General features: G+C 38.8%; 1 protein-coding gene across 12 annotated transcripts in view; it reads left to right on the forward strand.

Moving 5' to 3' along the window:
- The window catches only part of WDR33 (WD repeat domain 33), a 114,510-nt gene that overhangs the window by 39,586 nt on the left and 58,410 nt on the right, over nucleotides 1–16,514 (forward strand). For all 12 annotated transcript variants that reach the window (XR_009599577.1, XR_009599578.1, XM_004004489.6 and 9 more), the window contains exons 2-4: nucleotides 13,299–13,526; nucleotides 14,648–14,716; nucleotides 15,264–15,368. Coding sequence is in view for 10 of the 12 variants with exons in the window: in XM_004004489.6 (XP_004004538.1) it covers nucleotides 13,323–13,526; nucleotides 14,648–14,716; nucleotides 15,264–15,368 (378 nt within the window). In the remaining 2 variants the exon portion in view is untranslated. The remainder of the gene's footprint in view (nucleotides 1–13,298; nucleotides 13,527–14,647; nucleotides 14,717–15,263; nucleotides 15,369–16,514) is intronic.

Consider the following 16,514-nt stretch of genomic DNA (forward strand, 5'->3'; position numbering starts at 1 on the left):
AAGAAAGTTATGACCAACCTAGATAGCATATTAAAAAGCAGAGACATTACTTTGCCAACAAAGGTCTGTTTAGTCAAGGCTATGGTTTTTCCAGTAGTCATGTATGGATGTGAGAGTTGGACTATAAAGAAAGCTGAGCGCCGAAGAATTGATGCTTTTGAAATGTGGTGTTGGAGAAGACTCCTGAGAGTCCCTTGGACTGCAAGGAGATCCAACCAGTCCATCCTAAAGGAGATCAGTCCTGAATATTCATTGGATGGACCAGTGCTGAAGCTGATACTCCAGTACTTTGGCCACTTGATGTGAAGAACTGACTCATTTGAAAAGACCCTGATGCTGGGAAAGATTGAAGGCGGGAGGAGAAGGGGATGACAGGATGAGATGGTTCGATGGCATCACTGACTCAATGGACATGAGTTTGAGTAAACTCTGGGAGTTGATGATGGACAGGGAGGCCTGGCGTGCTGCAGTCCATGGGGTCACAAAGAGTCGGACACAACTGAGTGACTGAACTGAACAAATTAAAAAATGCCAGAGAGGGTGTGGGGAAAAGGGAACCCTCCTACGCTGTTGGTGGGAATAAAAACTAGTGCAGCTACTCTGGGAAAATGGTATGGAGCTTCCTCAAAAAGCTATAAATAGAGTTGCCATAGATCCAGCAATTCCACTCCTGGGCGTATTATCTGGATAAAATTATAATTCAAAAAGTACCTGCAGCCCCTGTGTTCATACATTACAGTAATCAAGACATGGAAACAACCTAAGTGCCCATAGGCAGATGAGTGCATAAAGAAGATGGGTGCGTGTATAGCGTGGAATGCTCCTTCTTCATAAAAAGGAATGTTGTTTGCAGCAATATGGCTGGGTCCAGAGATTACCATACCAAGTGAAGCTAAGGCAGAAGGAGAAAGACAAATACCATATGTATCTTCTGTGGACTCTAACTTATGACTCACATGAACTTGCCTATGAAACAGACTCACAGGCAGAGAGTACAGACTTGGCGGTTGCCGAGGGGGAGGGAGGGATGGAATGGGAGTGTGGGGTTAGTAGATACAGACTAGACTATTATATATAGACTGTATGAACAAGTTCCTGCTGTATCACACAGCGAACTGTATTCAGTATCTTGTGATAAGCTATAACGGAAAAGAATATTAAAAAGCATGTATATATGTATATGTATAACTGAATCACTTTGCTGTATAGCAGAAATTAGCACAACATTGTAAATCAACTATAATTTTAAAAGGTATATAGAGTATTAAATTTAAATGGAAAGGGTAATGAGCTGTGGCATTCAGACTTCTTGAGTATATGTTAAATATTTTTCTTGATGATGAATGTAAGTAGACTGTTGCTTCAGGGAAAACAACTGTTAGTATTTGTTGCCAGTGATAAAAATTTAGTTTTCAAGCAAGAATTACAGTTTTGGAAAACTTGTGTCTGTGAGGTTGACTTTCCCAGTAGTTAGTAGTTTTAATGATGAGGTCAGTGATGATTGTAATAAAAATTACATATATTTTATAAGAAGTGTGACAGATGAAATAATCGAATTTTGTGGAACCATTGCTTTCCAAGTGATCAGTGAATGATGTTGTAAAATCACCCATGGTTTAAAGTTTCAAAGTGCAAAAATAAACCAGTGTATTTTAACATAACAGTACAAAAAGCTTATTGATGTTGCACTATAGTTAATATTTAAGAAACTATCACTCGTCAAGTTTTGTTGGAATATCAAAGAGTACCTATAATTTTCTTCCTGTTTCCTAATATATATCTCTGTGTGCCCAGACATTTTCCCTGTACTTTAAGTAACGTACTGTAACAGATTGAATACAAAAGCTGACAAGAGGACTTCTGTGGTGGTGCACTTGATGAGAATCCACGTGCCAGTTCAGGGGACACAGGTTTGTCTCCTGGTCCCGGGAGCATTCCACATGCCTCGAAGCAACGAGTAAGCTCGTGCGCCACAACCACAGACCCCATGCTCCAGAGCCTACACACCGCAGCTAGAGAAAGCCCTCCAAAAGGCCCTCACAAAAACCCAGTGCAGCCAAAATAAAATAAATAATTTTTTTTAAAAAGGTCCAACTTAAAGAAAAAGACATGAGATTTCAGCTGTTTTCAGTTAAGCTAGACACTAAAGAGATTTGCAGAAATGTAAACACAATGCGTCTCTCACTGGTTGTTTTTGGTGAAGGGAAAATAGTTATTATGAGTTTATGTTTGTTCTAAAATAGGTTAAATACTTTGAATTTTTCTAATTTTTAAATTTTAATTTCTTTAATTTCTAATATGGTAAGTATCTACAGTTATAAATACCACAATAAACAAAAATTGGGTGGGAAGGAAGCCTCAATTTTTAAGAGTAAAGGAGCCCTGAAATAAGAATTTGCTACTGTAAAGAAACTCTTTCAGAGAATTCTATGGCAGTCTATTGGTTAGTACTTGGCATTTTCACTGCTGTGACCTGGATTTAATTCCTGTTGTGGAACGAACATCCCGCAAGATGCTGAGAATGGGTTTTTTTTTAAAAAAAGCAAAGCAGCTGTTTTATAACTAGGCTATCTAAGTTATTTTGTTCCGTGGTTCCCAAACTTTGCCACACTAAAGTATCACTTAGAAGTTTTTAAAACTCTCAGCTGTTCATATCCCATACTATCAAATCAGAATGAAGTTGAGAGCCTTAAAGTCTAACCTTAGGAACTGCTGACTTCAGCTCATCCTTGAATGTTTGAATTCTTTGTCTTTAATTTAATTTGGGAGGTCACTTTATGGTTACCTTAGCTGAGGCATAGGTTTTGTTTACTTGTGCAAAGATGATTCAGTAATCCAGTAAGAATCTGTTTGCTTAGTTTTTATTGATTTGAACAGTTGATAATGTATAATTCAGTTTTAAAAACTAATAATGGGAAAACCCTCTTTCTGTGGTAATGACAAGGGGGGAAAAACACATCCAATAACCACTGACTTTATCTCCATTGAAAACAGTTGATGGTACAGGTTCCTTATCCCAGAATCACACTTTTGAAATACTAAGTTGTACTGTCTAATTAAGTAGACAGATTTGTGGTCATATGCATTAAAGTTATTTTTAATATTTTTGTGCCTTTAAAATGGCACAGAAAACTGAATGCAAAAGCCCAAATACAGTATCAGGAAACATTCACTAAGCTGGTCCAGTGCAATACCCACTAAAATGTCTCAGTAGCCTTGTACCTAGGTATACAACCAAAGCTGCTTACCCCAAGTAAGTGCACAGTATTGTGCAGTTAAACCTGAGGCTGAAAGCAATAAAAGTTGGAAAACTCCTACACTGGGGATTAACTGAAATTGATTTTTAATGTCATATTTAGTTACCAACAAGATACAGTCATGTGAAGTTTTTTTCTAATGGAGAGTTGATTTTATTTTTTTCCCCATTTTTAAATGTAAATATATTTTTAAAATGTTAACAGTGTTGTGTTGGTTTCTGCCGTATGACGACGCAAATCAGCAATAATTGTACATACCTCTCCTCCTCCCATAGCTTCCCTTCCTTCCCCTCATCTTATCTCTACAGGTCATCACAGAGCGCCAGACTGGGCTCTGTGTGCTACGCAGCACGTTCTCATCAGCCATCCATCTTACAGCTAATAGTGTATATATGTTGATGTTGCTTTCTCTTTTTGTCCCACTCTGTCCCTTCCCCACTGTGTCCACAAGTCCAGAATCATGTGAACTTTTGTAAACTACTTAAACAGTTTCCTTCTTGTTTGTTTTATTTTAATGGAATGGTCTCAGTATAATGTCTCCTGACTTGTTCAGGATTCATATTTATCAATGATTGGACATCCAAGAGAGAATACAATGTTCGTTTTGTTATTGGTCTTTTTTTTTTTTTTTTTTTAACCGCTGTAGAAAACTCCCAAGTTCTGTGACAGTTCAGTTCAGTTTAGTCGCTCAGTTTAGTTGCTCAGTCGTGTCTGACTCTCTGCGACCCCATGGACTGCTGCACGCCGGGCTTCCCTGTCCATCACGAACTCCTGGAGTTTACTCAAACTCATGCCTATTTAGTCAGTGATGCCATCCAACCATCTTATCCTCTATCATCCCCTTCTTTTGCCTTCAATCTTTCCCAGCATCAGGGTCTTTTCAAATGAGTCAGTTCTTCTCATCAGGTGGCCAAAGTACACGAGTTTCAGCTTCAGCCTCGGTCCTTCCAATAAATATTCAGGACTGATCTCCTTTAGGTGCAGTCCAGGGGACTCTCAAGTCTTCTCCAACACCACAGTTCAAAAGCATCAATTCTTTGGTGCTCAGTTTTCTTTATAGTCCAGCTCTCACATCCATACATGACCACAGGAAAAACCATAGCTTTGACTAGATGGACTTTTGTTGGCAAAGAAATGTCTCTGCTCTTTAATAAGCTGTCTAGGTTGGTCATAACTTTCCTTCCAAGGAGCAAGCATCTTTTAATTTCATGGCTTCAGTCACCATGTGCAGTGATTTTGGAGCCCCCCAAAATAAAGTCAGCCACTGTTTCCCCATCTATTTCCCATGAAGTGATAGGACCAGATGCCATGACCTTAGTTTTCTGAATGTTGAGTTTTAAGCCAACTTTTTCACTCTCCTCTTTCACTTTCATCAAGAGGCTCTTTAGTTCATTGTTTTTTGCCATAAGGGTAGTGTCATCTGCATATCTGAGGTTATTGATATTTCTCCCGGCAAGCTTGATTTCAGCTTGTGCTTCATCCAGTCCATCATTTCTCATGATGTACTCTGCACATAAGTTAGATAAGCAGGGTGACGATATGCAGCTTTGACGTACTCCTTTCCTGATTTGGAACCACTCTGTTCTTCCATGTCCAGTTCTAACAGTTGCTTCTTGACCTGCATACAGATTTCTCAAGAGGCAGGTCAGGTGGTCTGGTCCCATCTCTTGAAGAATTTTCCATGGTTTATTGTGGAATAATAACAATAAATAACAATCAAAGGCTTTGGTGTAGTCAGTGAAGCAGATGTTTTTCTGAAACTCTCTTGCTTTTTCAATGATCCAATGGATGTTGGTAATTTCACATCTGGTTCTTCTGCCTTTTCTAAATCCAGCTTGGATATCTGGAAGTTCTCGGTTCACATACTGTTGAAGCCTGGCTTGGGGAATTTTGAGCACACTTTACTAGCGTGTGAAATGAGTGCAGTTGTGTGGTAGTTTGAGCCTTCTTTGTCATTGCCTTTCTTTGGGGGAGGATGGGGGCCAGTCCTGTGGCCACTGCTGAGTTTTCTAAATTTGCTGGCATGTCTAGTGCAGCACTTTCACAGCATCATCTTTTTGGATTTGAAATAGCTCAACTGGAATTCCATCACCTCCATGAGCTTCGTTCATAGTGATGCTTCCTAAGGCCCACTTGACCATCCATGTTGCTGCAAATGACATTATTTCACTCTTTATAATGGCTGAGTAATACTCCATTGTCTGTATGGCACGTTTTCTTTATCCATTTCTCTGTTGATGGATATTTAGGTTGCTACCACGTCTTGGCTGTTGTAAACAGTGCTGTAATGAACATTGCGGTGCATGTATCCTTTCAGATCATGTTTTTGTTTATACAGTTTTTATTTTTACATTTTTTATAGTTTTTATTACTTTAATCAGACGTTAGTCTCAGTGAAATGAGTTATTGTTTCGCACAGTTCAGAGTGAAACTTGTAATGACTTCTTTAAGAAAAGCATTTGTGTAGGGACTTCCTTGGCAGTCCAGTGGTTAACACTTTGCCTTCCAGTGAAAGAGGCATGGTTCAGTCACTGGTCAGGGAACTACGATCCTACATGCTGTGCAGTGTGGCCAAAAAAAGGGGCGTTTGTTTGTTTTCCCTATCTTCATCTGTAATCTTGGTGATAATCAGATGACTAAGACTAAAAAAGAGGTTATTCTGTAATAGTTGGGACAAGAAGCAGAATTAGAATGCTTGTATGGATTTGCATGCACAAGCATTTGAGAACTAAGTCTGGGTATTCCAGTTTGTTCACAGACTAATCAGTACATTGGCTAAAGGAATAATATATTTCATACAGAATAATATCTTTGAGCAAAAAGTATCTTTGGAGTTATCTGCGTTAAACTTGTTGTCCAGGTTGAGAAAACAGATGCAGAGAAGTTGCATGACTTGCCTAATTTTGGAGAAAGCTTGAAGCTGCTTACTTTTGTGGATTCAGGAGTCTTTGTATTTGCCAAAAATAGAGGTGGGGACCAGACACCACAAAGTATGAAATCTGTTCTGTGAACTTAGGAGTGATATTCGTTGAATCAGAACAATATGTTGTACCTGATGCAAGGTACAATAAAAAGTAGGCACTTGGTAAAATTGTGCCGATTCCTTGAAATGTTGAAGGTTAGTCTGTATGAGAAAGATGAGGAATTCAGTGTTTCAGGTGGAGTGTTTTTTTTCCTAAGCAGTTTGGTTCTATTGTTAGTATGTATTTAATAATCATACACAAATTTCTTGTTCTCATTCTACCTCAGTTTCTGTCTTGCCTGCAACCTCCTTCCCCCTACCCCATTTCCTCTATCTCTCCCTCATGCTCCACCTCAGATATGTGATAAATACGCTTTGGGGACGACCCTGACTACTAGTTTAAATTTGTTGTTTCTGTTAGTGTAGCTCAAATGTGAATAATGCAATGAGTAGAAATTACAGTAATTATTTTTATGAAAGGTAAAGCTCTTCTTTCTTTGTATTTTGTTATTTATATGGTTCCTTGAATTACAGTCTCCTGAGTGAAGCTTGGAAAGCATAGTTTCAGTGATTTGATTGATGGTTCTTTCTATCTGGTTCTTTCTAACTCAGTGTTAACCTCATGTATCATGTTTTCTGCTGTTGCAATCAAAGAGAGCTGTTATATCATTATTGTAGGCATCTTTTGGCAACCCATGTTGAAGGAGAATCAGGAGGTCTAGGTGCTTTGCTCTGACTCTGTGTTAATCTGCTTGGGTTGCCAGGACAAAGTGCTATAGACTGGGTGGCTTAAACAGAAAACAATTTTCGCACAGTTTTGCAAGTTAGAAGTCTAAGATTAAGATGTGAGCAGGGGGTTAGTTTCTCCTGAGACCTCTCTTCTTGACTTGTAGATGGCTGTTGTCTTCCCTTGTTTTCACATGGCTCTCCTTCTGTGCATGTCTGTATCATAATCTCCTCTTCTGATTAGGGTGCTAGTCATAAGGATCAGAGCTTTATCTCCAAATACAGTCATATTCTGAGGTATTGGAGGTTAGGACTTCACATAGGAATTTGTGAAGGACACACCTCAGCTCGTAGCAACCACTGAATGGCTTTGTTTTTGACTTTGGACAAGTTATAGTGGTTTGCATGAAGTGATGCTGATGTGTGTTAAGACATTTATGAAGATTGATTACTGTATTGTCAGGAGGTTTGTTTATGTTTTATTTTAGGGCTGGATTTTGATTTGGAATATACTTTTTTTTTTCTCTCTTTCTTCATGCTGGACCTTTATTTCTAGAACACAAGTGGTACTTGACCATTCACGGAAAAGTGAAAGGCCTTTTTTTTCTCTTTTCTTTTTTTTTTAAAAGTGTTTATTGTGGGTGAAACTGAAGTCGCTCAGTCGTGTCCGACTCTTTGCGACCCCATGGACTGTAGCCTACCAGGCTCCTCCCTCCGTGGGATTTTCCAGGCAAGAGTACTGGAGTGGGTTGCCATTACCTTCTCCAAGGCCTTTTTTTTCTGAACAAGTTTTATCAACAGATCAGTAAATGGAAATATATTTTCTCCCACCCTCTGTAAAATCTTTTTGAAAGCTTTATATCTATTTGTCCATGGATTCGCAAAGAATTGAACACAACTGAGTGAGCTGAACTGTGTTTAGTTTAGTCTTGTTTTTGACATACCTCGTGGCATGTGGGGTCTTAGTTCCCCAGCGAAGTATGGAACCTGGGCCCCCTGAATTGGAAGCATGGATCTTAACCACTGGACTGCCAGGAAGTACCTGTGATGTCTTAAATGAAAGAGTAATATTTTTTTTTCTAGCTTTAACAAGTGAATTATTTAAAAGTGTTAGTAACAACATATTGATTGGCTTGCATTTGACTTCAGCATTGACTTCAAAATTTTCTCATATTGGTACAGTAGATCCTAGGTTTGGTTTGCATTTGACTTCAGCATTGATTCAAATATTTTCTCATCTTTGTACAGCAGATCGTAGGTTTGGCTCTTGGTTAGTGCTTTGTATCCGTGTGCCCATCACCCACCTTAATACCGTCAGCTTCCTGTAGCCGCTTCATCTGTGGCGGTGCTTTAGCCACGAAGCCGGATCTGACTCCTGTGACTCCATGGTCTGTAGCCTGCCAGTGTTCCCTTTACTCCATATGAAATTTTTTTCCAGTGGACTAAACCCCTATTTTTTAAGTGAGGTAAAAGTCATATAGCATAAAATTCACTGTCCTAACCGTTGTAGTGTCCAATTCAGTGCTACTCAGTGTTTTCTCAGTGTTGTGCAACTGCCACCTCTGCCTAGTTCCAGATATTTCCATCATCATCAAAGGAAGCTCCATTCCCATTCTTCCCTTTGCCTGCCAACCACTAATGCGCTTTTGTCACTGTGTGTTAACCTTTTCTGGATTTGAGTATACATGAAGGCCTATATTGCTGGGGGAAATATCAATCACCTCAGATGTGCAGATGACAGCACCCTTATGGCAGAAAGTGAAGAGGAGCTAAAAAGCCTCTTGATGAAAGTGAAAGTGGAGAGTGAAAAAGTTGGCCTAAAGCTCAACATTCAGAAAACGAAGATCATGGCATCCAGTCCCATCACTTCATGGGAAATAGATGGGGAAACAGTGGAAACAGGGTCAGACTTTATTTTGGGGGGCTCCAAAATCACTGCAGATGGTGATTGCAGCCATGAAATTAAAAAACGCTTACTCCTTGGAAGAAAAGTTATGACCAACCTAGATAGCATATTCAAAAGCAGAGCCATTACTTTGCCGACTAAGGTCCGTCTAGTCAAGGCTATGGTTTTTCCTGTGGTCATGTATGGATGTGAGAGTTGGACTGTGAAGAAGGCTGAGCACCGAAGAATTGATGCTTCTGAACTGTGGTGTTGGAGAAGACTCTTGAGAGTCCCTTGGACTGCAAGGAGATCCAACCAGTCCATTCTGAAGGAGATCAACCCTGGGATTTCTTTGGAAGGAGTGATGCTAAAGCTAAAACTCCAGTACTTTGGCCACCTGATGCGAAGAGTTGACTCATTGGAAAAGACTCTGATGCTGGGAGGGATTGGGGACAGGAGGAGAAGGGGACGACAGAGGATGAGATGGCCGGATGGCATCACGGACTCGATGGACATGAGTCTGAGTGAACTCCGGGAGTTGGTGATGGACAGGGAGGCCTGGCGTGCTGTGATTCATGGGGTCGCAAAGAGTCGGACACAACTGAGCGACTGAACTGAACTGAAGGCATATATTATGTGACCTTTTATCTTTGGCTTCTTTTGTTTATGTAGTGGTTTTGAGAGTCATCCATGTTGTTGCATATGTCAGCACTTCATTCCCTTGTTTTTTTGATTGAATAATTAAGCCTCTTTTCATCTGTGTAAAAATCTTTATTCTCATTTGATAGAAATAATAGAAACTAGAATATTAAGATAATTTTATTTTAATAAAATTAGAAATTTGATGATTATAAAGTGAAAAAATAGTAATTTAAAAGTATACTTACCAAAGCTGCATTCTTTTAGAATTATTGACAGAGGCATCAAAATTAAAGCCTTCAGTTGAAGTCTGGATGCTGAAACTGAATTGGATTCATGGGATAGCTGAATAAACAGATTCCCTCACCAGCTCTATTGAGGCAGTTGCAGTCTGTTTAATTCATACACACACAGCTTGAAAAGAGAGACAGAATGGTACTCATTGCACTGTTGTCTTTAGTTGCTAAGTTGTGTCTGACTCTTTGTGACCCTATGGGTTATAGTGCACCAGGCTCCTCTTTCCTTGGGATTTCTCAGGTAAAAATACTGGAGTGGGTTGCCATTTCCTTCTCCAGGGGATCTTCCCAATTCAGAGAATCCAACCCTCATCTCTTGCATTTAGAGGCGAATTCTTTACCATTGAGCCACCAGGGAAGCCCTGTCTCAGCTCATTACAAATTAACATTTGTTAGGGTCTTCTGGAATTGTTCTAGAGTAGTGGAAATAATACTACATTTATGTTTTATTATTTTGCTATGAACAAAGCTAGTGGAGATGATGGAATTCCAGCTGAGCTGTTTAATTAAAATCCTCAAAGGTTTGCTGTTAAAGTGCTGCACTCAATATGCCAGCAGATTTGGAAAACTCAGCAGTGGCCACAGAACTGGAAAAGATCAGTTCGCATTTCAGTCCCAAAGAAAGACAGTGCCAAAGAATGTTCAGACAACCGTACAGTTGCACTCATTTCACGTGCTAGCAAGGTAATGCTCAAAAGCCTTCAAGCTAGGCCTTAGCAGTACGCGAACCAAGAACTTAAGGTGTGCAAACTGGGTTTAGAAAAGTCAGAGGAGCCAGAGTTCAAATTGCCTACATTCGTTGGATCATAGAGAAAGCAAGAGAATTCCAGAAAAATATTGACTTCTGTTTCATAAACTACACTAGAGCTTTTGACTTTGTGGAACACAACAATCTTTGGAAAATTCCAAAGAAATTGGAATATCAGACCACTGTACCTATCTCCTGAGAAACCTGTATGCCAGTCAAGAAGCAACAGTTAAAACTGGACATGGAACAATGAACTGGTTCAAGACTGGGAAAGGAGTATGTGAAGGCTGTGTATTGTCACCCTGTTTATTTAATTTCTCTGAAGAGTACAGGCATGCAAAATGCCAGGCTGGATGACTTCAAGCTGGAATCAAGATTGCCGGGAGAAATACCAGCAGCCTCATATTTAGAGTGGTATTATCTGCATATCTGAGGCTGTTGCTATTTCTCCCGACAACTCTAATGGCATAAAGTGAAGAGGAACTGAAGAGCCTCTTGATGAGGTTGAAAGAAGAAAGAGAGAATGCTGGTTTAAAACTCAGCATTCAAAAAACTAAGATCATGGCATCCGGTCCCATCACTTCATGGCAGGTAGAAGGGGAAAAAGTGGAAGCAGTGACAAATTTTATTTTCGTGGGCTTGAAAAATCACTGTGGACGATGACTGCATCAATTAAATTAAAAGACGTTTGCTCCTTAGAAGGAAAGCTATGACAAACCTAGACAGCAAATTAGAAAGCAAAGGAATCACTTTGCTGACAAAAGTGTATATAGTCAAAGCTATCATTTTTCGAGTAGTCATGTGTGGATGTGAGAGTTGGACCATAAAGAAGGCTGAATTCTGAAGAATTGATGCTTTTGAACTGTGGTGCTAGAGAAGACTCTTGAGAGTCCTTTGGACTGACTGCAAGGAGATCTAACCAGTCAACCCTAAAAGAAATCAACCCTGATATTCTTTGGAGAGACTGATGCTGAAGCTCCAAAACTTCAAGAGCCAGCTCACTGGAAATGACCCTGATGCTGGGAAAGACTGAGGGCCGGAAGAGAAGGGGCAGCAGAGGATAATATGGTTGGATGGCATCACCGACTCAATGGACGAGTTTGAGCAAACTCTGGAATGTAGTGAAGGATAGGGAAGCCTCATATGCTGCAGTCCATGGAGTTGAAAAGAGTTGGACATGACTTAGCAACTGAAAAACAACAACCACAACAACATGTTTTATTTCTCAAATTAAGAAAAATTCATTTAATTTCAAAAGTTTGTCTGTCAGTGCTGAGTCTTCGTTTCGACACATGGGCATATCTTGTTCCTGCACATGGGCTTGGTTGCCCCAAGACATATGGGATCTTAGTTCCCCGACCAGGGAGTAAACCCAAGTCCCTTACATGACTGGACCTCCAGGGAAGTTCCTATTTATTTTTGGTATCGTGAGAGTCAGTACTTAATCTCCCCACTCCCACCTTTCTTCCTCCATGTCCTTTCTGTTACCATTATCAGATGGTTAAGCAGTACTGATTTTCATCCAGAGGAAATCACAAATTTATTTTCAGGTCCTTAATTTAGTGTCTTGAATTAAGAAAGGCAAATGTAAGAATATAGAAAAATAGTCATTGCTCTTTTTGTAATAAAAATGCAGAAATGCTAATACCCTTTATGTATTTTTCATGATCTGATTTTTAAAATCAGATGTGATTGATTTTGTGCTTGAAATGTGTTTTTAATTCATGCACATTTGAATTATTGGAATGTAAATTTAATTGGAGAGCTCTAAAGTTAAAAAACTAAGCCCCTAACGTTTTTTTCTTCAGATGTTAGCCTAATATTACTTGTATGGAAATGTAGATGTACATACTGAGAAATAACGTTTCTGTGGTTATTATTTTGAGCCTAAAATTAGATAGACATACTTTTAGTATTCATATAAAATAAGATAGTTTATTCTACTTTTTATACTCGTCCTAAGAAATTTAAGAGGATAGAAATGAAGCTTAAGTTTTTTTTAATGACTTGTATAAAATGAGGATCTTACAATAAACTTAAAATGATCTGTTTTATTATCAAACGTGATGAAAACTTCATTTTTAAAATGTGAACAGTTCTCAATGATTATACCTACCTTCCCCCTGCAGTTTAGCCACCCTACACGTACAAAATACACTTGCCCCAAACTCTTAAAAACAGACGTTTCCTTCCACCAGGCTAAATTTCACAGCAAACACTCAATAAACCGTCTGTCCACCCCTGTCTGGGGAGCTGAGCTGAGTCCCCGTCGCTCTGCAGGCCCTGTCTCTAGCTGGGGCCTGCAGGGCTCTCCTCGTTGCTGCACTCAGGCTTCTGGCTGCAGAACAGCTCTAGGGTGCGTGGGTCTCGGTGATTGCAGCACGTGGGCTCAGTAGGCGCGGTCCTTGGGCTCGAGCGTGGGCTCAGTAGTTGTGGCTCACGGGCTTAGTGGTCCCATGGTATATGACATTTTCCTGGACCAGGGATTGAGCCAGTGTGCCCTGCATCGCAAGTGGATTCTTAGCCACTGGACCACCAGGGAAACCCCTACAACAAATACTAGCACTTAATCTGTGAATTGACCTTTTTTCAAATTGTAACTGGTTTCTGCCATTAGGTCGAATAGTTCATTTTGTAATGAACTATTGTAGGTTGACTAAAAGCTAGAAATGGTGCATATTAGAAAAAGGTACAGGAATGTAAAAAAAAAGTTCATTTAAAAATGTTTTCTGGTAGTGTTATAGTGCTGACATATTTGTAGTGAAAGTACTTTTTCCTTTCCCAGGTGTCATAGAACGAAAATATCACCATGGCTACAGAAATTGGTTCTCCTCCGCGGTTTTTCCATATGCCAAGGTTCCAACACCAGGCACCTCGACAACTGTTCTATAAGCGACCAGATTTTGCACAGCAGCAAGCAATGCAGCAGCTTACCTTTGATGGAAAACGAATGAGAAAAGCAGTAAACCGAAAAACCATAGACTATAATCCATCTGTAATTAAGTATTTGGAGGTAAGTTCAGTTAATGGGCTTTAGATGACCAAACTTTGGTTTTTTAAAAAGAAGAAAAGTTTTAAAATGTAGGGTAATGAGTATACCTGTGTTTTTTTTCGTTAGGAGGATGAAATAACATTTCAAATGAGGCCAGTAACCTCAATTAAATAGAGTACTGGGTGGGTTTTTTTTTTTTCCCTCTGAATGCACGAATAATCTCAAAAAATTTTAAAGACTCTAGTTTAAAAATACACTTTGTTCTAAAGGTTCACAACATATATCAGAAGAGAGTACTTTTGTTTCAGTTATTAAACTGGTGTGCATATAAAATGTCGAGATTACCAGCATAAGGATATTTGTGCGAGAACATGTGTTCAGAATAGTGATGTGCATGTCCAGTACGCTGGGCTCTCCAAGGCCCTCAAGGAAAGGGCCTCTGTTTACTTAGAGGGTTGCTACAGTCTTCTCGGGTGAAACTCTAATACAGCGTGTGAAGGCAGAGTAGGGGTCTACCTAAGCCTGGGTCAGCTTGACAGATCTGCCCTGTGAGTTCTTTATTTATCTTAACCTTTTTTAAGTCTCTGATTTGCTTTTTATTACCATCTCCACTGTAATTGGGTTTTGGTCTGTTTTGCTTCCTATGAAGAAAATTTGTCTGCTTTTCATTACCTGAGACAGATTGCTTACTGTGTTGCAGGGACTTAGCAGAAAAATACTCATTCTGAGGTAAAGGTAGACTTAGGCTTTTTCAGATGTTTCAGTTGAAAAACTAGACTAAGAGAGTTTGGGAGGAGTTAAGAAAACCAAGACCAGGATAAGAGGAATTGTTTTGTGCTGAGGAATTTGAAGGAATTGGGAATGTCTGTCTCTGAGAATGTGTTGGGGTCAACAGCATCTTGGATGATTGGTTGGGCATAATATGAGCAAAGAGAGGAAATTCTAAGCAATGTCAGTAGGAAAAGGGGGAAATCTCTTAAGATACACACTATTATCTATGTTTTAGAACATGGTGAAGAAGTTTTATTCTTCTTTCTCCCCATTTGATGACAGCTTACATTTTGTAAGTTTCTAGTTGAGTATAATTAGACTATATATTGATTAATTGATTGATGATTGATTGATTGATTGATTTTTAACAGAATAGAATATGGCAAAGAGACCAGAGAGATATGCGAGCAATTCAGCCTGATGCAGGTTATTATAATGATGTAAGTATAAGATATGTCATATTAGCTTAATATAAACCTCTTTGCTTAGACCTAGGAACTACGAGATCTCTAATTTAAATATAGACTTTTCTTTTTACATTTTTTTTAATAATTAAAACATTCCTGAAAGGATAGTGTATCTGCATAAACCATGTTTTTTTTTTTTTTAACATGCATTTAAATTTTTCTTTTAATTTGATAATGGATGAACTTTTGATTTGGGGCTTAAAGCAATGTCCAGCAAAAGGCTGCACTGCCTAAGAGTCTTTATAACAGAGAAGTTCATTTTAAACCTTGCTTTTAATGAATATGTTTAAGTGTGTTGACTTAGAGAAGTAATTTGGGAAATCTGGCACTTGATTTTATTCTTTATTTAGTAATAAAGAATAGGCATTTAACTTGCCTGTACTTTCATTTTCTTCATTTGATTACTATAGACTAATATATTACAATACTGTCCTGTATGGTCCTGAATTTGTCTTTAAATGTTGAAATAATTACCGTACCATGTCAAAAGCTCTTTAAATATAATTTTCTTTTTTTGTAGCTGGTTCCACCTATTGGGATGTTGAATAATCCTATGAATGCAGTAACAACAAAGTTTGTCCGAACGTCAACAAATAAAGTAAAATGTCCAGTATTTGTTGTCAGGGTAAGTATTCTATTTCGATACTTTTTGGAAAAGTTAATTTTGAAAAATTAGCCTGCAAATCTATTTAATAGGACAAAGAAAATGAAGCATTGTTTAAAGTTTATAACTGGGATAAAAATCAGTGTATTGCTTCTGTTTTTATTTTGGAATGTCCAGGTTATTTCTTATATCCAAGTTTAGTGAGGTAGTACTTTTGGATTGCTTTTATGTTGCAATTTCTGTAGAATTCTCTCTGAGCTGGCCGTGGATCTATATTGCAGCAGGTGTCTGACTTGCTGTTGAAGAGCAATGTTCTGTTGCAGTTTAGAGAACAGCATCTCAGGGTGAGTCAAAACTCTTAGGGTTACTAGGAAGGGAAACACCCAAGAAGAGCTGAAGTCCAGTGGTGGGCCATAGTTGTCATCAGTGAAGGTACATTGTGGGTACTCAATACATTTTTGCTAAAATTTTTAAAATATTGTATTAAAATAAACAGTACATTGACGTGGTTCAGATTATTAAAATTTGAAGGGTTTGTAATAAGGAAGTCTTCCCATCTCTGTTTGCCAGGCATCCAGCTAATATTCCTATAGATAATAGTATCATCTTTTTGTGTATGTGTTTTGCTAGTAAGAAAGTATTTGTTGGTTAGCAGTATATCAAGTCCAGAAATGTAAGATAGTTAATAGGCAAACTTGAGCGAATAAGAATTGAAAAAATAATGGGACAGAGGAAAGACATTTGTGGCAAATGAGCAAAATAAGCAGGTCTTCTTATTAAAGAGGTGTGATAGACAGCCCAGCGAACTGAGAGGGCTGGAAGAGATGCTGGCTTCAGCTCCATACAGATGTGACAGTCAGGCCTCCTCTTTGTTTCAGAGGCCTATTACAGTAGAAAACATTAGAAAAGGAACGTGATTTGAATGGCTTTTGTGTTAGTAGAGCCAACCAATTTGTAGTGTAATTTTTTGTATGGCAGAGGATTTGGTAAAAGGAGTATGATGTGCAGCTAATTTTAATTTCTTGTTAGCATAACAGAGAAAACCTTTTTGAGGTGAATAGAATCTGAGCATTCCGTGTATCTCGTTAGATGGGTAAATTGCTCATTTGGGAATCAAGCTATAAGGTCTTAGGAAATTTGCACATAGTGGAGAGAAGTCCAGATTAC

This window comes from Ovis aries, chromosome 2, assembly GCF_016772045.2.
Source record: "Ovis aries strain OAR_USU_Benz2616 breed Rambouillet chromosome 2, ARS-UI_Ramb_v3.0, whole genome shotgun sequence".
NCBI lineage: Eukaryota > Metazoa > Chordata > Mammalia > Artiodactyla > Bovidae > Ovis > Ovis aries.